Source organism: Poecilia latipinna, unplaced genomic scaffold, assembly GCF_001443285.1.
Source record: "Poecilia latipinna isolate Pla-1442-1.1 unplaced genomic scaffold, P_latipinna-1.0 Scaffold649, whole genome shotgun sequence".
Taxonomy (NCBI): Eukaryota; Metazoa; Chordata; class Actinopteri; order Cyprinodontiformes; family Poeciliidae; genus Poecilia; species Poecilia latipinna.
In genome coordinates this window covers 41,479-64,462 of record NW_015113265.1, presented here as the reverse complement: position 1 = coordinate 64,462, position 22,984 = coordinate 41,479, and the positions used below count along the sequence as shown (strand labels likewise).

General features: G+C 39.4%; 4 protein-coding genes across 7 annotated transcripts; 2 read left to right on the top strand and 2 right to left on the bottom strand.

The window, feature by feature from the left end:
- Positions 1–133: 133 nt before the first annotated feature.
- LOC106954362 (kelch-like protein 23) lies at positions 134–4,428 on the bottom strand. Its single transcript, XM_015043794.1, has 3 exons — positions 3,401–4,428; positions 2,283–2,694; positions 134–2,162 (listed from the first exon to the last, which is right to left on the bottom strand). Exons 1-3 carry the CDS (start codon positions 4,383–4,385, stop codon positions 1,859–1,861), a joined length of 1,701 nt encoding a protein of 566 aa, XP_014899280.1. The 5' UTR covers positions 4,386–4,428; the 3' UTR covers positions 134–1,858.
- Positions 4,429–4,830: 402 nt separating this feature from the next.
- On the top strand, positions 4,831–6,597 carry lsm7 (LSM7 homolog, U6 small nuclear RNA and mRNA degradation associated). Of its 2 annotated transcripts, none has more exons than XM_015043793.1 (4): positions 4,831–4,916; positions 5,164–5,254; positions 5,339–5,410; positions 6,128–6,597. In XM_015043793.1, the coding sequence occupies exons 1-4, from the start codon at positions 4,911–4,913 to the stop codon at positions 6,268–6,270; spliced, it is 312 nt and encodes a 103-aa protein (XP_014899279.1). In that variant the 5' UTR covers positions 4,831–4,910; the 3' UTR covers positions 6,271–6,597. The 2 variants fall into 2 exon arrangements, with proteins under 2 accessions (XP_014899279.1, XP_014899277.1); XM_015043791.1 differs by lacking the exon at positions 4,831–4,916 and adding an exon at positions 4,923–5,035.
- Positions 6,598–7,868: 1,271 nt separating this feature from the next.
- tmprss9 (transmembrane serine protease 9) lies at positions 7,869–17,004 on the top strand. 3 transcript variants are annotated; one of them, XM_015043788.1, is made up of 17 exons: positions 8,990–9,080; positions 9,215–9,284; positions 9,394–9,595; positions 10,295–10,422; positions 10,494–10,561; positions 10,643–10,818; positions 10,897–10,941; positions 11,795–11,908; positions 12,026–12,191; positions 12,274–12,548; positions 12,823–12,965; positions 13,308–13,593; positions 13,672–13,785; positions 13,862–14,030; positions 14,123–14,388; positions 15,458–15,594; positions 16,442–17,004. In XM_015043788.1, the coding sequence occupies exons 3-17, from the start codon at positions 9,463–9,465 to the stop codon at positions 16,601–16,603; spliced, it is 2,382 nt and encodes a 793-aa protein (XP_014899274.1). In that variant the 5' UTR covers positions 8,990–9,080; positions 9,215–9,284; positions 9,394–9,462; the 3' UTR covers positions 16,604–17,004. The 3 variants fall into 3 exon arrangements, with proteins under 3 accessions (XP_014899275.1, XP_014899274.1, XP_014899273.1); XM_015043789.1 differs by lacking the exons at positions 8,990–9,080; positions 9,215–9,284 and adding an exon at positions 7,869–8,355; XM_015043787.1 differs by having other exon boundaries at positions 9,010–9,284.
- Positions 17,005–18,230: 1,226 nt separating this feature from the next.
- Positions 18,231–20,086, bottom strand: timm13 (translocase of inner mitochondrial membrane 13 homolog (yeast)). Its single transcript, XM_015043790.1, has 3 exons — positions 19,839–20,086; positions 19,556–19,623; positions 18,231–18,703 (listed from the first exon to the last, which is right to left on the bottom strand). The coding sequence occupies exons 1-3, from the start codon at positions 19,956–19,958 to the stop codon at positions 18,604–18,606; spliced, it is 288 nt and encodes a 95-aa protein (XP_014899276.1). The 5' UTR covers positions 19,959–20,086; the 3' UTR covers positions 18,231–18,603.
- Positions 20,087–22,984: the final 2,898 nt, after the last annotated feature.

Sequence of the window (22,984 nt, the reverse complement as noted above, 5' to 3'; positions counted from 1 at the left end):
TCTGTCAGAACAAGGAAACTGTAAAATGTATTTCACATCTAACTGTAGTTTGTACATATCTTGTATTTATGTTCTGCATTTTATTGTAATAACTTGTTTGTAAATATCTGAAGGCGAGAGAGAGACCCCTTTTTTCTTTATTTTTGAAGCGCTGAAGGTTTTATATGAAATATAATTGTTGTTTATTAAGGTATATATTTAAATGGGACAAATGTAAGGATTGTTTTTTTATTTTAATCCTCCTCCACATCTTTGTGGTTATCTGTACATATTTAATATAAAATACAGGTCATAGGACAGGAAGCTCTTTGGAAACCACCTAAGTTCCATAGCAGTTCTAAAGTTCATATTTTTAGTAATATTTGATTCAATTCTGTGTTCCTATTTCTTTACTAGACATATGTCGCCCCCTGGTGTTTCAGAAAACGCATATACTTGTCAAGAGGGATTTTTTTGTGAATGTATGACACTGCAAAAATGTTACTGCTTCTGAAGATGTTTACTTCAACTATACTTGTTTTTTTTTTTTTTGTTTTGTTTTGTTTTGGTGGGGGCGGCGGTTTATTGTCAAGGAAGCAACATTGGGGTTTGCTGTTGTAGTTTGAGCTGGCATTTTACTTTGTTCCTTAAGCTGCTGGTTTTACACTAACCACATGAACTTAACTTACCATATGAATGAAGTCTTTGTACTGGTGCTTTTAATTCTACTGGACAAACATTCAACTGTGAGTGATGTGACTGGTCAAAATATCTTGCATACATCATAACAAAACGCGTCCACTCGGAGACACTTGCTGCTCAGTTTAAAGGTCTCAGTTGAAGAGAAGCGTTTCCATTTGGCATTAGTAACTTACTGATAGAACCAAGCATGCATTTATCCAGTGAAGTGCACAAGCCGGTGTCTCCACTGCCACAGACAAACACTGACATACTTTCATACGTTCACTGGAGCTCTCTAAAATGACTGGCTGCTTTCACTGTGCACACATGGCACATCTGCTGCTTTCCTACTGTATCTGAAAGTTGTACAGTGTAAATATTATAGAGGGGAGGTTAAAATAAAAAGGGCTGCTTCACTGAATGGTGTACATGCGTTGAGATCTTATTGGATATTATTAAATTATTGTTTTAATACATTTATAAAGCGGTTACTCTTGACTGTTCTGTAGTGAGTGCACATGGACGTTTTGTTAACTCAGTGGCTTGTTGAAAAGTTTAATAAATGATCCGTATTTAATAAGTCAGACAATGCTTTTATTTGTCCAAATAGAAAAGCTATTCTTTTCTATTTATTTTTATGAACTTTACTAAACATAAAGGGTGTTGCATTGCCACTTAATTGTCTTTTCAAACTTTTTTTGCAAGTAAATCATGAAAAGGGTTGCATGTATTTGTATTCTGTTATCTGTTATCCTAGTCAAATCCAATTAGAAACTTGCAGCAAGATGTAAAAATTATTGTTCACAGACATTCTTCTTCCAATCTGAGTGAACTTGAGCTATTTTTGAAAAGAATTGCAAAATATTGGTATGCATATACTCCAAAAGACCACAAGCTTTAATTGCAGTGAACGTTTGTTTTAACACTTATTGATTGGGGGTGAATACAAATACACGCCCAAGTCACCAGATTTTAAAGTTTTTGACAACAGCGTATAATTTTCTTTCAAGCTATTTGCAGTTTTATGTTGGTCTATCAAAAAAATTCCAATAAAAAGCATAGAAGTTATTGTTGTCAGAATGTAAAGGGATTAAAGGGGAATTAATATTTTTTGAAATATTCTTTAGTATAAATCACTTTTAGATCAGTTTTACAAAATAAAAACTTCAGATGTATCATTTTATTTAACAAGATTAGATCATATGACCATCCTCATGGTGACACATCCTCTAAGGGGCAAAGGGCAGGGTATGGCATCTTCTATCTGAATGCAAGTGTCTATGTACGGGTCCAACAGCACCATGTTTGGGGATGCTTTGTTGCTTTTCCTCTCGCTGACTAGATAGATCTGGCCACTGACGTTGGTACAGCCACAAAAAAACTTTCTCTCCAAACACTCTTCTTCGAGTATCGTCCATTCATCAGTCTCCATGTCAAAACGCAGGGCTTGGCCTCCAAACAGGTAGAGGGCACCATTGAGCTCAGTGGCAACCAGGTCGTACCTGAAAGAGAGTTTAAAAATAAAAATAAAACATTTCTTTCCTGTTTGAAATATAATTCTTCTTCAATCATTTCAGTTTAGAAATGTGAGAAGCATAATCTGAGGAGTCAAGTTTACTCACCGTGGAAACGGTGAATTGGAGACTACATCCCACTGGTCCTCCTTCACCACATATCTCTGAATTCCTGCATACACATCCCCGTTCTCATCTAGACCACATGCAACATAAATACACATTCCCAGAGCAGCTGTGGCCGCCCTCTCCACTGCCCTGACCATGGGGTTCACCCCCTGCCAGCCCTCCTCTGACCCCAGGACCAGCCTCTCTACGTCAGCCACGAGGCCTTCATCCATGCTGCCGCCCAGCACATACACAGCTGAATCCAGTCCAATGGAGCAGTGACTGTGTCTGGATTTCTGCATGGCCGGACCATCCAGCCAGCGCTGGTTCCCACATTCGTATATCCTGACCCAGTCCACACTGAACCACAGCACGTCCCGGAAGTAGCCACCTGTGACGACTACATTGTCACCTGAGAAAATTAGAAAATTCATCAACAAAAATCCCAGTAGAAAGTAATAGTCTGTAATGCACTTTTATACATTTCATGTAAAGGAATTAAAACAATTTCTTAACAGTGCCCCTTGAACATTTTTATATATTGTCTCTTTACAACCAATACTTCAGCTTCCTTTATTGGGATTTGATCAAATAAACCAACACCAAGAAGTGTATGATTATGACGTGAAAGGAAAATGTAAAATGGTTTTCAAATTGTAACATGCTTTTGTATGCAACTCTCTTTACTCTAATACTTAAAATCACATAAATTTTCTTCTGAAATTATCCAAGGAGTAAACAGAGTTCACCCATGTGTCATTTAAGGTTAAGTTAAACTTATGTTAGTTATTTGCAAAGAAGAATAGGCAATAATTGTATTCACTGTGTGTACAGTACTTCACAAGAATTGCAGCTGGTAGGTTGCCAAAGCAGATTCTACAAAGTGTTATTAGTGTAAGAAAATCATCAATCATCATCCCTTCACTTCATAATCATGCATAACCTTGTGTTGCTTTAATAATACCTATAACATACATTGAAGTTTCCAGTGTGATAAAAAAATTTACAAGGGCACAGATCCAAGGAAGATGCTGTACATCTTATAAATATTCTGCCTTAATTTTTGTGTACTCATCAACAAGACAACAGTCGTTACAATTTTATCACACAAACATTACCCACTGCTGCGACTGAGTACTGAGTTAGGTTCTTTCTCTGCAGAGGTGAGCAGCTTTGCCATCTACCACTCTGAGGGTGAAACTGATACAGAGCCTGTTCTTCCTTATCATGAGGTCCACCCAGGATGTACAAAGTCTCGCTGGCACTGGTTCTCCTCACTGACCTTCCCACTGACCAAGAAGGTGGAAAATATTCATTGAGCTTGCTGATGAGTCTGGCTCTGGGGTCAGAACTTTTCATTTGGGTCAAAAGCTTAGAAAGGAAAGGTAAAGAGAGAGACTCGGGTCGCACCAGCTCAATCAGCTCCAGGAAATGTTCCTCTCGCTTAGGGTCAGATGACACCCAGTGCATGGTGGCCTCCAGGGCCTGATCATCTCTGAAGATGGCCAGGTCATCGCTGGCAAGAAGGTCCGCTAATCTCTCCTTTGAAAGGCACAGGAAGTCTTCTTGGGAGGAAACTGCAGAAAAATGTGTGAGCGCCACCTGTCGTGCCGCGGTGTATAGCTGAGTACAACCCAGCTGCCAGGCATAGGCCATCATTCCCAAGCAGTTGGTGAGGTGCAGCTCACGCTCGAGGAACTTGCAGCACAGCAGCCTGGGTCGCTCCAGCTGCAAGAAGTCTGCCGTTTCCAGGATTCCCAGAACATTTTCTCTCTTCAGATCTAGTCTGTGTGTCTTGCTGTACTCCATCAAGACCTTAAAGTGCTGCAGCTCTACCCCTTTGATCTCCACATGCCTTTTGTTGCTTTCCACGCCACAGCCAAAAAACAGAGCCCTGAAGTAAGGGCTCTGGAGTGCCAGATGGTGTCGGCTGACATAAAAGCTCTCTCCTTCCACCTGCAAGGTAGCGTCAGGAATTGTGTCAGGCTCTGAGGCTTCAACACAGAGGGCAGATTCATCCGGCTCAACTTTGTTTTCTGGTTGAGGGAGAGGATTCAGTCGACAGCTTTCAGACTCCTGCTCAGTGTCAGTTTTTCCGGCCATGTCAACACAGCCAAGCCTAATATCTGTGTCCCACTTCACAACCCAACACACCAACTGGTTCTCAGGTCAAGGTTATAAATAGACTCTGCCCTGTGACTGATCTAGAAGAGCAGAGCTCCCACTCCACCAGTAGAATAAAAAATAAATAAATAAATAAAATATATGTGTCGTTTGGTTTAAAATGTCCTTTTGTTATTGAGGAAGTATGTTTTTGTTCTGATGTGGTATAGCCCAACGTAATGAGAGCAACACAAAATATTAACATTTGATTGTGAAAATTATTGTTAGAAAAATAACATTTTTAAGTCAGAGGAAACATATTATATATTTTTTTTATTCAATACAGATATTAAAATAAAGTAAACGTTGTAAATTAAAAATACATGTACAGTATACAAGCATAGACATGGGCACGGATTTATTTCTTTGCGTACACGTCTCATGACGTCATCCACTGACGGTGAGCGATTTGATTGGTCTTACGTTTCTGGAGTCATGATTTAACTTCCGTGTCACGGAGCTAACATGGCGGTGAGTTCGTCGCACGTTTGCTTTCATTCTAACATTTATTTAATATGTCAAATTACAAAACATTATCGGATTGATTGCTAACCTGCAAGCGTGTTGAGATGAAGAACGGGTTTTCCAGTGTAATTATACAGCTGTTTTGTTTACATTTATGATAACCTCTGTTAGCAAGCTACGCTCATGCTAATAAATTCCGACTATGAGCGTTTTGTGATTTAAAAACAACACAGCCAAACTTTGGTTTCTGCAGGACAAAGAAAAGAAGAAGAAGGAGAGCATCTTCGACTTGTCTAAATACATCGACAAGACAATTCGTGTGAAGTTCCAAGGAGGAAGAGAGGGTAGGTGGCTTATAGGTGTAAATGAGCTAAAGGAATTCATTCAGGTATATTGAACACGCTGAGTGTTACCTCTTTGCTTCTCAGCCAGCGGCGTCCTTAAAGGATTTGATCCTCTGCTAAACCTGGTGCTGGACGGCACGATCGAGTATATGCGAGGTACGTGGACAAGTTTTAAAGCTTTAAAGCTCGATGAGAGGAGCTTAAATAACCAGTGGACCGCTGGCACTTCATCTCTTGCTCAGCCCAACATTACTTTGTATTCAGTTCTGCATCCAGGACAAAAAAAAGTATCTGACATACAGCCATTGTAAAAAGGAAGAGCTCTCTTTTTCAGTTGTAAAGTTTTATGCATACACATATTAGGTTTTGCTAAACGGATAATGCATGTGATGCGTGTTTTTTGTTTTTTTTTGTTTGACTGTTTTGCTGGGAAAATAGTTCAGTGTTGTCAGTAGGTGTTGGTGTAAGTCACGTGATTTGTGGTTATAAATAAAGAGGACAACGAAGTTGCTAACCAGAAAAATGTGCGTATTTAAAAGTAAACTTTCTTTTTAAGATAAAAAGAAAAATGCAGGTCTGCAAATATTTGTCTGCAAGTTAGGTTTATTATTTTAGACAGGATTGACCATTACTGTTCCTGGAGAAACAAGTTAATTATATCAGATCTCCTTATGCAAAAAAAGAGAGTTTTTGTCTTGATTTGCTTACTTCTGTGCAAAAGAAATCTCCTCAAAAGACCAAAAACCTTTTAAAATCTGATATTTGTCATAAACCTCTTTTAATGCACACTCTAATACAAAGTTGAACACAGAACTACTTGTCTGACTGCAATCTGATTCTTGTAGTCTTAACTTGGTGTGAATCTGTGTGTAGATCCAGATGACCAGCTGAAGCTGACAGAAGACACCCGGCAGCTGGGGCTGGTGGTCTGCAGAGGAACCTCCGTAGTGCTGATCTGCCCTCAGGATGGCATGGAGGCCATACCAAACCCCTTCATACAGCAGCACGATGGCTAACTCTCTCGTTAGCTGCTTACTGGCACATACGTGATTTTTTTTTTGTTTTTGTTTTTGTTCATGTTTTCATTCTTTTTTTTATTTTTAACCCATTACAGGACAGTTCTAGTTCATAAAACAAACCTGTTGACTTAAGTTAAAAATCTGCCACAAAATGAATCAGATGCACTTCACCTCTACTTTTTATGTAGTGTGCAAATGTTTCAAAGTTTTGTTTGTAAAGACCCCAAAAGTCTGGGAAGTGTTAACGTGACAATTTTATTTTTTTGTCTGTAGTATCTTTTATAATTCTTTGTTTTTGATAAGAAAATAAAGTGGAAAATCTAATTTTGCTGGGTGTTATAAGTCACTTTTTCTGTACATATTTACCAGAAAAGCAAGGCTCAGGCATGAGTAGTTGTTTGTACCCATGCATCTCAAACATAGCGAAATATTTCAAGTGGTAACTATTAATTTTAAGGATAAAAAGTTACAACTAAGATGTTGGTCTATTTAAAGTACATGCATGTGTAACCTGGTCTTTGATGCTCTTGCTTTAATCACTGTGTCAATGCTGTGTAACGTGGAACCTCTGGTTTCTTTAATAGCTACCTTTAGCTCACCTGCATTGTTTAACCTCCATAGGTTTAAAGTCAGTGGGGACAGGTGCCAAGTCCTAATGGAAAACGTTTATCAGGATTCATTAGTACACTGAAGCATAAAGTAAATACATTTTTCCTGGTGGATGACTTAAGATGATTGGACTGAATTAAGTAGATAAACACCAGTAGATGACGCCGATCCCAAAACCATCATTCACTGTTCAAACGTCACTCTAGGCCTCAATCTACTTGGATTTTGTTCTTCTTCCAGACTTTGGAGCCTTGTTTTCCTGTTTTCAAATTTAATTTAATCTGAAAAGAGGACTTTAGAAAACTGAACCAAAGTCATTTCATTTTAATCATTAGCCCAGGAAAGACCAATCGGCCCCGTCTCTGGTTCAGGAGTAGCTTGACATGGGGAACACAACAGCCGAAGCCCATCTCAGAGTTAAGTTTGTCACTCCTTATGTCTCCCCTCCAAACTTGAATAGACTTTGTTTCATATGTTTGAAGACTACAGTTATCCTTTTTGCAAACTGAAAATGTGTAATTGATCTATGTAATACACGAGTCTGTTTGATCTGCGTAACTAAAATGAATTTATTGAAATGTGCCTGTGGTGGTTCCCAGAAGCAGTGAGCTCGGTGACCTGTCAACAGACCACTGAGTTCACCTTTTCATGCAGTAACAGAAGAATCTAATGATGATCTTTAGAGGGGAGTTTCTGTGTTTGAAGATGAGCCATTCAAGCTTGTCCACACACAAAGGCACATTTGTGGTATTAGTCACTTTAAGACAGAATCGCTTTAAGGAGGGGCGAGGGATTAGGTAGCAATGCTTATTTTTGGATTGTTCCTTTGAAGATAACATTGGTATGGGTCTTTTAGTGAATAAGATGGGGGTTTTTTCTAAAAGAGGATCCACGGTTTGAAAGTAATTTGTGCTACTTGCAGAAGCTGTATTCCTCTGCAAGTCTCTGGTGGGTTTTCAGGAGCTAGGAATAAAAATGGTGGAATAAAAAGGCCAAATTCCTTCAGGCTTCGCCCCTCCTCTGCTGCTCAGTCATTGTGTCAATAGAGCACAAGCTGCTCTGTCAGAGGAAGGCAAGGAGCTCCACTAAATACCTGCTTTTTGTTATTTACCACATTTTTTTATATCACCGTTTTATTGTAATGATGGATAAGTGGGAGTTTTAAATTTTCCTGCAAACTATGGGAGATCACAGGTGACAGGAGGAACCCCTGTGTACACCTGGGTGGGACCAAACAGGATCAGGACGGATGGACAGAGAGCTGAGCGGGGATTTCTGAGGCTGAACTGAACCTGTTAGAGCAAACAGAAACGGTAAGTTTCCTGAGGCATAAGGACCTGACCCACCCCCAGATCGGGGGCAACAAATAGCGGACCTGCTTGGCCCCCCTTGTCCTCCATCTGTGCCTCTGCTCCTGAGAGAACTTTGGGTCATCTTTGTCTTCGCCTCGCAGAGTAATGACAGAAGAAAGAGGTGAGTGCGGCTGCTGCAGGCAGCAGAAAGTCCTGGTTGCTTTTGTTGTTGCTCAAGATGATCCCATTAAGTCAATGAGCGTAGAAAGACATCATTCAGAAAAGAAAAACCGTTTTGGAACATCTGGTCCATTTACTTTATGATGTTGAACATCATGGCCTCTGTGGTTTTCTTTACGCAGACCTCAGCCTGCTCTCCTTAGTGGATTGTTCTCAAGAGTTTCACTGTTTTCCAATCAGCCATTTCAAAAAGATGTATAAGAACTAAGCTTCAAGTTTCAGATTATTCTCTGTTTATCTGAAAGGCGCATATTGCAATTTAAAATCTAGCCTTTTTATTAAATAAAATAAAGCTCTCTAGTTTTTTATTTGAAATACTTTTCCTACTTGGTGGGGTTTAATTAAATTGTTTTCCCTTCATTACCTTACAAATTGTTGGCAAAATTTTTGAAGCTGGGTCTGATTAAATGAAGAATGTAAATATTTACATATTCTTAAATAAACGTCTGGACTTTGAGTAGGCCATTCTAAGTCGTGAATATGCTTTGATCTAAACCACTGTTTCTGAACCCACAGTACTGCGTGTTCTAGTGCTGCTGAGGCCTGCTAATCAGTCCTTTATTTAAGTCAGGTGTGTTGCAGGAAGGAAACTTCCAAAGACCAGGGTTGAGAAACATTGATCTAAACCAGTTAATTGTTGTTTTGGCTGCATTATCCTGCTGGAAGGTGGGCCTCGACTCCAGTCATGACTCTTTTGCTGCCTTCTATAAATTTTCTTCCAGGATTAAATACCTTGTATTTAATCCCCTCTTTTATTCCCATCAACTTTGTCCACCTTCATCTTGTGTACTGATCTAAAGCATCCCCATAGCATGATGCTTCTTCTGTGTTCAGGGGGAAATGCAACATCAGCTAAACAGCATTAAACATGTAGGTCACAAAGTTCCGTTTTGTCTCATCTGTCTCAGCTGTGTCTTGGCTGCTGATGGAAATCTCCTCTAATCTGGTTTATTTTACTATGTTTCTGTTTTATCTTTAGGCTCGGTTCACTCTATTCACCCGTCACTGTGAAGACAGTTGAATGTGAGGCTGGAGCTGGGAGTCCAAGATGGACGTCCGTAAGGATGGCAGTGGAGGGTCGTGGTCACCCTCGCCCTCCAACTCCGGCTGTCATAAAGGCATTGTTGCAGCCTACATTATCCTTTTCCTTATCGTTGGCATCTTTGCAGGCCTTGCTATTGGTGAGTCACAAGAGTTTTTATAGTTATATTAATTACAAAACACGGTTGGGTTTTTTGTTCCTTTGACACCAGTTACATAGTTGTAAAAAAAAAAACAATAGGATTTCCCATTAAGGGGCCAGTATTATGTAAAATTGACTTTTTTGAGCGTTACAACATGCTGTAATGTTATTCCCCCTTCAAAAACATACCTGGAAAGTTGCTTTGATTCTTTCATGCATGTTTGAGAAATCAATGGGTCTCCTGTGGCAGCCATTCGGGGGGTCCCTAAATGCTTGTTTTCACAAAGCGCCACCTTTTCCAAGCCAAGCTTCTGCCTCACAGAGCCCCCCTCCCCATCCTCTTCCCCATTGAGCTCCTTCAGACTAGTGGCAGCTACAATTGGCAAACACCTGGTGAAACGGCACATCAGCTGAGCTCATCATGTGAACTATTCATTGCAAATGTAGTCGTGTTCTAATTTATAACTACATGAAATTGGTTTTATTTCACAGAACATTTTTAAAGTTCTTCCCATCTTTTCTTTAGAAAAACATGCAGGTTGTTGTGGGGTACCCTTTTTTTCCACCTGTCTGTATAATGAAGAAAACCTTTGTGCATCCTACTATGTAATGTCTTTTAATGGTGATAATAATCTGCTGTTTCCTATGCTTCTTTTGTTTTAATTGAAAGCTAACATTTCCCCTCTTTCGCCGGCAGCATACCTGCTGGAGGAACCGCATGATTTCTTGGAAACCGTGGAGCTGAAGGGACTCAAGTACAGTCCTGATCTGGAGGATGGAAACTCTGGTTTCTCTATAATACTTTCCTCAGCTTTAAAGTCCAAAGTGAGGGCTGAAATGTCCTATGGTAAAAACAGAAACATTTATGCAGAATGTAATTTATTTTGCTATTTCAGGTTAAAGATATCTTCACTGCCTCGTCGATATCAAAGCATTATGATGGCTGCAGCATTATTGCTTTTGGGTAATTAAAACAGGTAGTTTATCCAAGAGAAACTGTCTAAGATAACACACTGAAGCATGCTTAGTTTTCTCTCTTTTACAGTAGCAAACATGGTGATGTGATGGCAACATTAAGGTTGTTCTTCAGGGTATCCAAAATCCAGCAGTATTCAGATAACTTTGTTCGAGACCTCCTGAGAGCAGGGCTCAGCTCGGTGTTGCATGGGAAACCACTAGAGGTGCCTGGGTTTGGACAGATCAGCGCTGTTGTCTTATTGGGTAACTATCATCGTGACGAAGATGATGGGCAGGTGAGAGAAATGGAGATATCAGAGCTAAATGTTTCATTTCCAACAGGAGCCAGTGGGAAGTCGTTTTATGTAATTGGAGATGAGATGACAGGTGAGTTATTACTTTTTTTGTGTGTGTGTTTCTAGGCTTCAAAATCTCAGAATTTTTGGAATATTCTGTTTTAATTTATGTTGAATATTGTCTATTTAACCCAAAAACTTGGATTTAAAATACATTAAGTCTGCGGCGCCTGTGTATGCTTCATTCATACCAATTTAACTTTTCATATTTTGTCATGGGACACAACCACAAACCTTCATAATATTGGAAGGATTTCATGTGATAAAGGACGTAGTGTACAGTTATGAAGTGGAAGAGAAATGATACAGAAAAAAACTCAGAAAAGTTACATCAGTTAACGGAGAGGAAAATGAAGACCAGAGCAAATAGAAGATAACTTAGGGTTGTGAAGAAGTTTAAATCCGAGTAATGTTTATAGCCTGGCACAACTGTAACACTAAATTGACAGTCTGGGAAAAGAATGGGCTCAGATTTATATCTCTAGATGTGGAAAGTTGTTGTACACCAGTCCCATAAAGCCTGCAGCCGCAACTGCAGCATAAGACTGTACTGAAGTATTGACTCTGGCGGGCTGAATGCAAATGAACTCCTCACTTTCTTAGATTCTTATGTGCATACATTTTGGGAAACCATTCATAATATTTACTCCTTTAAACCCTAATTAAAAACATTGGATTTTGTGGTTGTAACAAAATAAAATGTGAAAAAGGTCAAGAGATATGAATACTTTAACAGGCAACATATAACTGTAGAATACACTTCTTCTGCTTCTTCTCTTACGATGTCAGGATTCCTTTTAAAATATTTTGTTGCCCGTTTCTCTTACAAAGTCACTCTCTTCCACCCTCATCTAATTCCCTTCTCTTGCATCTGGGATTTTCAGCAAGGTGTCCGGAAAACGCATACACCTGTGAAAACGGCGAATGTATTACCAAAAAAAACCCAGCGTGTGACTTCATCCCTGACTGTGCAGATGCATCTGATGAGGCTCGCTGTGGTAAGCAGCTTCAGAGTACAAGTGTTTGTTACTCTCAGCCAATATCAAGCAGGCACAGTTTGCAGAAAACGCAGCACACATTACAAATACAGATCTCCTCCTGATGATCCTGAACAGACTGCGGCTTACGCCCGGCCATGGGGAGTCGGATAGTCGGTGGTGAGGACGCCCGCCAAGGCGAGCTGCCCTGGCAGGTCAGCCTGAGGTACCACTGGAGGCACACATGTGGAGCCTCCATCATCAACAAGCGCTGGATCGTCAGTGCAGCACACTGCTTTGAAGGGTATTTTACTTGTGTGCGATTATTTATTTTATATTTATCCATCTTGAACATATTCCAAGGCTTGTATCTTTTCTCATTCCAGTGCCAACGATCCCAGTGAATGGACGGCACTGGTTGGAGCCAAGCTGGCCAACGGCATAGAGGCCGAGTCGAAAACTATTAACATCAAGTCGATAATTGTCAATCCTGAATACGACCCCATGACCAGCAACAACGATGTGACTGTCCTGGAGCTGGAGACGCCCCTCACCTTCAACTCCTACATCCAGCCTGTCTGCATTCCCCCGCCGTCCCACGTCTTTGAGCCCGGTCAGAGCTGCATTGTGTCTGGGTGGGGCGCTCTGCAGCAGTTTAGCAGTGAGTTTGCACACATGCAAATACTTTATTCCATCAAATCCGTAATTTAAAACAGAACACAACTAACATCAATATAAGATTTATGTTTATAGCAACATGTTGTCCTAAATATTGCCTTGTGACATCAGTGTTCCTTCAATAGATATTGTTTGTTGGGCTGCATTTATTTTTCCCATGCACACCCGTAATTGAAAATAGAAACTTATTTTCAAATTCTCTATGACTTTACCAAGTCATGTGTTGATTTGCACTGTGTTCTTCTTCTGTTGCTCAGCACATGTCCCCAACACGCTGCAGAAAGCGTTGGTTAAGATCATAGACTCCAAGGCATGCAATCAGTCGTCTGTGTACAGAGGTGCTATTACTCACAAAATGATGTGTGCTGGATTCCTGCAGGGGAAGGTGGACTCCTGTCAGGTCAGTGGAGGCTCACATAAGGTGGAGTTTATAATTTTCCAATTTTGTCCTGCAGCATTTATTGTAGATCTCTGGGATCAAAGGTGATTCATTCCTAAAACAAATCTTATGGGTAGAGTTGTTGTGATTATCTTCTATCTTAACAAGGACAACTTCTTATAGGAAATTGTCCTGTATAAGAACACTGAGGCTAATAACAATGGCTATTAGCCTCTGTAAAGAAAACGTCATAAGATTCAGAAATTTCAATTTAAGGTTTTGTGGCTCAGCTAGACAAACTTCTAGCTGATCTAGCTGCAGGATTCCTTCAGCTAAACCCATGTCCATGTGTCTGACCTGCAGGGTGACTCTGGAGGGCCCCTTGTGTGCGAGGGCGGCCCCGGGAGGTTCTTTCTGGCTGGGGTGGTGAGCTGGGGTGTTGGTTGTGCCCAGGTCAACAGGCCTGGAGTTTACGCCCGCGTCACCAAGCTCAGAAACTTTATTCTAAAATACACTGATCCAGCTTTGGTCAATGACCAAGTAAAGCTTGTTCCAACAATACCAGCCCCATTGACCAGTAAGTCCTCTGGGAGCCTCTCAGTGCCTCAGGCTGTGGCAATGGATGAACCTGCTGGAGTCCATCAACCTGGTAATGTGGCCATCAAAACTGGGAATTTATTTCTTATTACAAATAATCCCATGACAGTAATACTGTTATGTATTCCAGCCACAAACTGCAGTGAGAACTTCCATTGTGGCTCCAGTTTGTGCATCAGTAAAGTCAACCCGGAGTGTGACAGAATCCCCGACTGCCCCAATGAAGCAGACGAGAAAAACTGTGGTAATGTTTATGGACGTAAAACACAGTGAATGTTGTGTTTCGACAACTTGGTACTTGAGCTGTGTCTTTGCTCCAGACTGTGGTGTTCGTCCTGCGCTGGGCGTTCAGCGGATCATAGGTGGAGTCACTGCTCGGCGGGGAGAGTGGCCGTGGATCGGCAGTCTGCAGTACCAGAAACAACATCGCTGCGGCACCACGCTCATTCACAACAAGTGGTTACTGACTGCTGCACACTGTTTTAACAGGTACAAATATCTCCAGTAAAATAAACATGTTTTAATCGTAATAAAAGGCCTCAACTAACTAACGAGTTTTATTTCATGGTTTTCATCCATAGTGATTCTAGCCCCACTGAGTGGGCCGTAAGCCTCGGGTCTGTGCTGCGGTCTGGGTTAGGCGCGCTGGTTATTCCCATACAGAGAGTGATCGTCCACCCGGCTTTCAATGGCACCAACATGGACCATGATGTCGCTCTGGTGGAGCTGGCAGTCCCGGCCCCGGTGTCCTACACCATCCAGCCGGTGTGTCTTCCCTCGCCGGTGCATCTCTTCCTGGAGAACTCGGAGTGCTACATCACAGGCTGGGGATCCATGAAGGAAGGAGGTGAGAGTCACACAAAACATTAACTTTATTTTTATCTTGCATGTTTTTGATAATCAAACACATTTTAATATAAAATAATTCCTGCATATCCATAAAAATGATTATTTTTACTATTATCCGTAAAGAAAAACAGTCTAAACCAAACTGACCCTATGTGAAAATTGAAATTATACCTGGTAATGCCACCTTTAACACCGAAAGCTACCCTCAAGATTTTGAAATAATTAGCAATGTCTATCGAGGTGTTTAAAGCACCTCAGCACAAGTTAAGGTTACGCATGTCCAAATTATAGATATTATGATAAATATTGTGGTTATTATGTATGATTTTAGAGGTAATTTCACCTTAAGTAGGTATTACTACTAACCATATGAAATTTTGTCACAATAATCCTTAAAACTGGAAATCGTTTCACTCATATTCCACTTGATGAATTGGGTAAAAGGTTTGAATATTTTACTAATTATTATTATTAAATATTAGTGGCATTTCACCCTTTTTATTAAATACCTGAATCAAAAGTTTAATGTTTCTAAAATGTCATGAATTGAAACAAGAGTAATTCATTTTAGTGTTTTTTTTACACTTTCCCTAGGAGTGCTGAAAAACTTCTATAATTTTTTTTACATTGAAAAAACAATTGTTCCTCAGACTCAGTAAATTAAAATATTGTTGAATAATGCATTATGTAAACTAATTACACATGGTTGAACATTTGAAAGCCATTAATTTTGTTAATTATGATGATTTTCCACACAGTTAACAAAAGCACATCGTTTAAAATTAAAATATTACATAAAACGAATAAAAAGAAAAAACATTTTTCATACAGACAGCCTTAATAAAGGTTGTCAATTCTCAAAAGATACTTTTAATCTGACAAATGAGCCTCATCAGAACACACCTGCTAATTTATTGAATATGACTGTGTATAAAATACTTTTCACAATGTATTTCTTTATGAAATTTCTATTCATTATTCTACAAATACAATCATATTAGGTATATTGACATTTCTGCACCATTTTTTAATAATATTAATCCAGTAAGGATAATTGTTTCCCCCAGGCTCTCTGACCAACCTGCTGCAGAAAGCTGCCGTGAACATCATTGATCAGGAAGACTGTCAGCTGTCATATAGCAACGTGCTGACTCCCAGCATGATGTGTGCCGGATTCATGGAGGGAGGACGGGACACCTGCCTGGTAAGGAACATCATGCGATATCATTTTAAAAAGAAACATATCTGTGCCTGTTTTTATGCCAAGCTTCTGGGTGGTCCACTCTTGGCAGTTCCTGGGCAGTATCAGAAAGCTCTCAGGGATGCTGGAAAGTTGGGCCCTTTTTTAAAACAGTGGTTGAGTAGTTCAGTGAGAGCAAAGTGAAGCTCTCCCTTCATACCGTAAAGGTTTCTAGGACTTTGGAAACCCAAATATGGCAGAATGAAGTCAAAAGACATTAGAGAAGAAAGAAGACTGTGGTAAAAGTTGGCTTTTTTGAAACACCTTAGGCACATCTTACCTTGTTTAATTGCCCTTTTATTTAAAAAAAAAAAAAAAAAACTACGTATTCCTGCCTTGGTCAAAGCACCTGGTCAAATAATTTCATCTTTAATTATGTTATGTTAATTATACAGCTCTGTAAAAAATTAAGAGAAGACTTAAAATGATCCGGGTTTCTCTGATTTTACTCTGTATAAGTATATGTTTGAGTAAAATGAATATTGTTCTTTTATTCTATGAACTACTGACATGTCTCCAAAAAACAAAGAAAGGATAGTTTAAAATTAAAACAAAAGCTAAAAATGTGGTTACTAAAATACATACTTCTTGTATATATACTCCACTATTATTTTTTCAATTGAAAAAAAAAGAATTCAAAATAAAAAAAAATAATAATATTGCTCTAGTTTTTCCAAATGTCCATTGTGTTACCTGTAAATTGCAGTCAGGTGCCATAAATAACCCAAAGTTCCCCTTTTATTGACCAGAGACCTAAAAAATGAGGCCACTTGTATTTTGGTTTGAATAACCAAACTCTTGATGTTTCCAGGGGGATTCTGGTGGGCCGCTGACGTGCCGCCATCACTCTGGCCCGTGGTTTATCGCCGGTGTGACCAGCTGGGGACACGGATGTGGACGAACTGGTTTTCCAGGGGTTTATACTCGGGTGACCTCTGTCAGGAAATGGATATCAACACACCTACCTTTTTGATGAGGGAGGAACAAAAACTGTAGAGAAAAACTTGCAGGAACAGTGGATTTTACTGATACGTCTTCTCCACGTTCCCATACTGTACAAGAACTAAAGTCATGCCAAAGGCCAGATAAACATTTCCTCAGTTAACAAAACACTGACCTATGTGTCATGGGTGCTGTTTGCAACACTGTGCAATAGCCTAACCTGGACCATTCAACATGTACTGATGAAGCTATCATCAGCTGTGGGTAACTCACTACCAACAGTAGCATGATTAAAATTATTTATTGCACTTATTTATTTTCCTGACAGGTATGAATACTGGTAGGGGTGCTGTTTCTTTTATTTTTATACTGTGTGGCTTTCTGAGAGTACACTGACCAGCCTCAGCATTAAAAACCACTGATCATCATGGATCCGCTTATTGCAGTGCCGCATGATGCTGGAGATCTCTGCTTCCTGACATGTTCTGAATTCCTGCAAAGTTGCACCTTTCTACACAATATTAATGTCTCAGGTATGGCACAAAAACCAATTTTATATGGCCTCCAAACTTGGAGTGCAACAATGGGATGTACAGTAACATTATAGGAGTTCTTACTCATTTCTTAAATATGTATGCCTCCGTATCTCATCTTTAGAGGTAATTTATTTAAAAAAAAAAAAAAAAAAAAGTTGGTTTTTTTTTTTAACAGTTTTCAGTGAGATTAAGATGCTACAGGCTTTTTACTCATCTATCCCAGCCAAGCTAGCAAATTTAGCTGAGATTGTTATAGAGGCCTGGGGTGCACAAACATTCGGCTGGTGTTCAATGCCTTTGATAAACTGTGTACACTGTTCATTTAAAGGTTCATTTATTTTTCTTTAGAATTTCAGTGTCATATTTTTAAGAAAAGATGGGTTTTCTTGGGAAAGTGTGTGTAAAAAAAATACTTAGACTAAATACTTAAACCTGTAGTGTTCTTTCAATCATACTTGATGAGACACACAGAGAAGAAGAAACCTGATTAACCAGATTTATTCTTTTTCTTTTTTTTTTTTCCCCAATTAAAATAATTTCTTTTTGCACACAAATCCTCTGCAGTCTGTGCTTACAGGCTTCTCTCACTCAAACTATGCAGGTGGGTTGTACTTCCCCGTACGCCTGAGCAGCTACACACACACAGAGCTGACAACGGTGCTGTATCCTGACTGTGTGAAGCAGAGCCCGGCTGAAACAATCCCACCACTGTGGAAGGGCAGCAGCTAGAGTAACACATAGGAAACATGTCAGACAAAACAGTTTTGTTCTTCAGCTGTAGCTTGATATAGGCTGGCTGGAGGGCTGTGAATGTCAGCTGTGAGACTTTAAAGTTACAGTTAATGTTGCCAACAGGTCCACATTATGTTTATTGTAACTAGGTAATAAGTTTTGCTTGTTTATGTTTTAGCTCAGAGCCCCAGTGGGATTCTCAGACAGGATTTCAGGTGAAATCCTCTCCACCTGAAAGACTGAAGGAGTTAACAAGCTTTATCCAATAATATTAACACATCAACTGTCAGCCAATTTAGTCTAAGCCAGATTTGTGAGCATCTGAGGAGGAAGTAGCTGCAGACAAAATGCATAACTAGAGGGGAAATCAATTAAAAAGATGCATAGATATTGAGTGGCATGTGTGATTTATAAAGTGTAAATGCATAAGTTCTAGGAGGGGGTGTAAAGTGTTTCTGTCCAATCTGATTAATTTTCCAGTTAAACATCAGCCTTTGCACCATCTGTTGCTGCATTTATTACATATAACAGGAATAATTAAACTGTATTGGCAAACATTCCTCAAAAGTAAAAGCAAAAATGTCCACAAAGATTCTGTTACGGGTCAGAGTCCACAGGTCTCATCTGTCTAATTGTGACAGATGGGGGGGGGGGGGTTGTGCTGCTGACATTGTACACCTGCTCCAGTGCTGCACTGTGCCTTGTCCTCACAGTGCAGCAGCGACCCGACAAAGAGAAGGAGGTAGCGAGTTTTGGAGTTTTTTCACATTCGAGCTCGTTCTCTCTGCAGCCTGGAGTTGTATGTTCGGGACACAGTGTTCCAGGCGTCCATATATCTGTCCATGCACATGGCGATGCATTTCGGGGGGGGGGGGGGGAAAAAAGAAAGAAAACAGGTGTAGCATCTTGTAAGAGAGATGTTTAAGTTCCATTTTTAAAGGGCAAAGAAAGATTTATTGTCATCAATGTTGAATCTAAGCAGCTCTTTCAAATATATATGTTGCAATGAAGGTTGTATTTGAAATATCGTGCAGCACTAGTTGTTATGACAAAGGGAAAAAAAAGCTAAACTTTTAATTATTGCATTATTATGTATCAAACTGTTCAGATAAGGTTATTTCTCAGATTCATTTTGTCCGACGGTCATGTCTGAATTTCAACGTTTCAGTGAAACGTCAGGAGTCATTGATTAATCATTTAATGGATTAACTTAATGTTACAATGTGTATTGAAAATAAGACACAAGAAGCAGACTTGATTAAATTAGCAACATTAAATATGTGGCTATGTAATTTATGATCACATAGTAATTATAGCAGGTAGTACATTATTTTATGTAATGTATATTACATTATTATATTACATTATGTATAGTACATTTGCAACTTCTTTAAGATCCTTGTAAATGTTTAATTAAAAAAATACTTATTAAAATGTGATATTCATAAGCCATAGTTTAAAGAATGAACCTTAAACAACTACAAATTTGACGCTTTGAGATCATTTCTATGCTCTTGCGGTCTCCCCATCAGCTTAGTTAGCTTGTGCCATTAAGCAGATATAGAAATAACCAAAGGCACACGAGAGATACTACACGGTTACATCGCAATCATAACTACATCATCTAAGCTAAACAAAAAATACAAAAAGTTCATACAAACTTCTGAGTCGGTGAGGGGTGTAATAATAATAAAAAACTCTCTTAAACACATACCTGTTCAGAATTGTCCAATGAGCTTCCAGGCTTTCCTATACACTTCTTGAAGCATTTATCAGTCATTCTCTGAAGCATAAAAAACAGTGGTCATTGTAACACTTTATTCGGAGGGGCAACACAAGCAAACTTGTATTAAAACCAGTGTTTATTTCAAAACATTATTTTCTATACTAGCTGACAAATTATCGGCTGTATCAAAATATATTTGCCGTGGCAATCACACGTTAACACACAGCTTAATTGTATCTTGTTAGCTTAGCACCAAAGATCCATTGGTTTACCTGCAGGAGCTCTTGAGCGTTAGCCACCGCTATTTGGACTTTAACCTGCTCCATGATGGTCCCGGTGTCAATTTTACCGCCGGACCCTCCTGCTGAGAAGTCTGACCCGAACCCGTCCATCTCTACCAGTGTCAGGTTCAAAATAGATACTTTATTAAGCTGGTTTATGGCTACACGTGCAGACTACAGCTGCTAGGTTTCATACAGTTTCCAGTGCCCTTGACAAAGAAGGAAGACGCTCAACGTCATTTCCGTCAAAAGATGTACTCTGCATCACGGGAAATGAAGTTCTGTAAATAGACTCAAAGTAACTCTCCTCTTTTAGTAATTCAACATATACATATATATATATATATATATATATATATAAATAAAATGACATGGCCACATGTGGCCTGCAGGCCTTGAGTTTGACACGTGTCTTAGAAGATATCCCAAAATACTGAGTTATAGTTCAACAGCTATGTTGATGAGCTATGCTGTCTGTTTGATTAAAAAAGTATGTCCCAACCCTGGTCTATAAAGCACCCCGCCCTACCTGCTTTAGATCAGGGGTCTTCAAATCCAGGCCTTGAGGGCTGAAGTCCTGCAACCTCTAGACGTGCCCCTGGTCTAACACACATGAATAAAATGGCTGAATTACCTCCTCAGGATGCAGTCAAGTTCTCCTGAGTCCTGCTGATGCTGCTGACTTCAGGGGTGTTTTATTGCTTGAAATATCAGAACACATTATTATATTCTTCATAGATGGTAAAATACTATATTGAAAATCGATTAAAAAGCAGCTTAAGTTCAAAGAAAAGTTTGGAAATGGTTCAGAAATCCTTGAGATTTATTGCTGAAGATAACTTTTAATTATTCCAAAACTCAAGACTTTTGTCAGTAAAGGCTTAAAAGTGGGAGTAATTTGTGTGTTAACAGTTTTTTAATGATTATTTTAATGTTTGTTCTATACAAAGAAGGTCCAGAGATTAACAAAGTTCTCTGTATGGGTAGTTATGAGGTGGTCTAAATCTCAAACCCTCATCATGTACATGCGTTACTGGACATTTACCACAAGGTGGAGATACACTCCACACAGCCAAATCAGAGCAAAATAAAATCCTATTGAGTATTTTTCTAAATGTTGTACCAACAAATACTGCTGTATTGTTCACAAAACATTGATATTTTTTATTGTCCGCTTTGGGGTGCTACCTTTAACCCATTGCAAACATCTATGAACTGAGTTTAAACATTGTTGAATAGAATAGAAAATCCTTTATCTTTTATTTGAGATAAAGGCAAGACAGTTAAACACCAATATTTCCACAATTCATTGAAGAATCTCTAAATATGCAACATTCTTTAATGATTATATGAACCTCTTATTTGTTCATTGCTGAGACCTTGGGAGGGAAGAGGACCCCTATAAAGACTCCTCGCCTTATGTTTCAGACGTTGACCTCAGTGGGAAGACCACCTGCCTTGAGTGAACAAACATGTGGCGCAGTGAGCCCTTTGGCAACAATAAAGTAACGGTTACTGTTCTCCAAACGGACAGTGGTGAACTGAAGACTCCTAGGGGCATTAGGGGATAATTGTGGGGGGTCCGATGAGTGGCGGGCCTCCCTTTGAGTATTTAATGAACAGTTACACAATGCTTGTATAGAGGAACAAGCACAGAGTTTTGACTGGTGAAGGGGGAGGGTCACAGAGCAGCAAAATGAATTAACCCCAGATTATAATCATGAGTTCATTATTCTAATCTCTTTAAAATCTTAATCTCCTTCAGGCACACTTGTGTGTATGAAAGCATTTGGTCCAGTCAGCTTTCAGACAAGGCTCCAGTGAGGCCAGGCGGCCATGGTTATGAAAATATAAATTACAAGAGTGTGTGGTTACTGATGCTGAGCTTTGAAGTTACACCCTGACTGTTGCGAGGGACCTCCAAGTGTGAAGCAGTGCAATGCTTGCAGAATGATTCATACATTCGTTCTTTTTCACATTTTGTCCTGCTATGATCAGAAACAGCAATGTGTTTTCTTAGGATTTTATCTAATCGAACATGACAAAGTAGGGCGCAATTATGAAGTGGAAGGTAAATTATGTGTTCTGTTAAAAGCTTTTACAAATACATTTCTTACATCTGAATTCAAGCTTCACAAGTAAATTACACCACTAGGTCTTGTGAGGTGTGCGTCAATCAGTTTTCCATAAGTTTAACTCTATTTTAGGGGATGTTCTTTTGCAGAGAAGTGCATCTCTAACCTCTGCCTGAAGTATTTTTTCAACATTTAACAAGTTTTTTCAGCTTTGTTTCAGCGGTATTTAGCTGTATCCTTCTTCACATCATTATTGGTTTCTTGTTTCCACTAGAGAAAGTGAAAACATGATCATGCTGCCATCATGTTACACTATGTGGCTGATGTGTATTCAGGCTGATATGTGATGTTAGTTTTCTGCCAAACTATGAAAGTTCAATTTTGATCGCATATGACATGGCAGTTTTTCTTGCTGGATCCCCTATACTTACTTGTGGCAAAAGGTGAAAAACTTTGTTGATAGAATCTCGCACCTGAGCTGTGGACCACTGTCGCTCCTCCAGAGTTAACATTTTCTTATTTGACTTAAGTTAATGGGTTGAAATTTTACTTACTCTAGTCTGTATTCGATTCAGAGGTTCGAAATACTAATAGATGGCTCTCCTTTAAGATGCTTATTCATAAAGAAATGGAAGCTATGTATATAAATGTAATTTCTCAATTATGCACTACCTTGTGTTTGTCTCATAAAATCACACTGAAAATAATGGGGATAGTGGCTGTAATGCAACAGAATGTGGGACAGCTCAAAGGTATGAGTACTTTTGCACGGCCGCATAATATTTTGACATGACTGGCACTGAAATTGGAAGCTATCATTGTGAAAACAGTCAGAGGCAGAGTATGAAAAAGGAGATTACTGAAAAACAGACATGCTCTCATCCACACAAACTGTGACAGCTGAGGAACAGCAGCAGCTTTGAAGCTTCAGAAGCAGCTGCTGAGTGACACTAAGAGGGAGCGAGGAGCTCATAGAGGGGAAGGGGAAACCTGAGAAGTGTGGAATCTGCTCTGCAAGTTGGGGTCCTGCTGCTGTGGGTCACTCAGTTTAGTGCAAAAAAA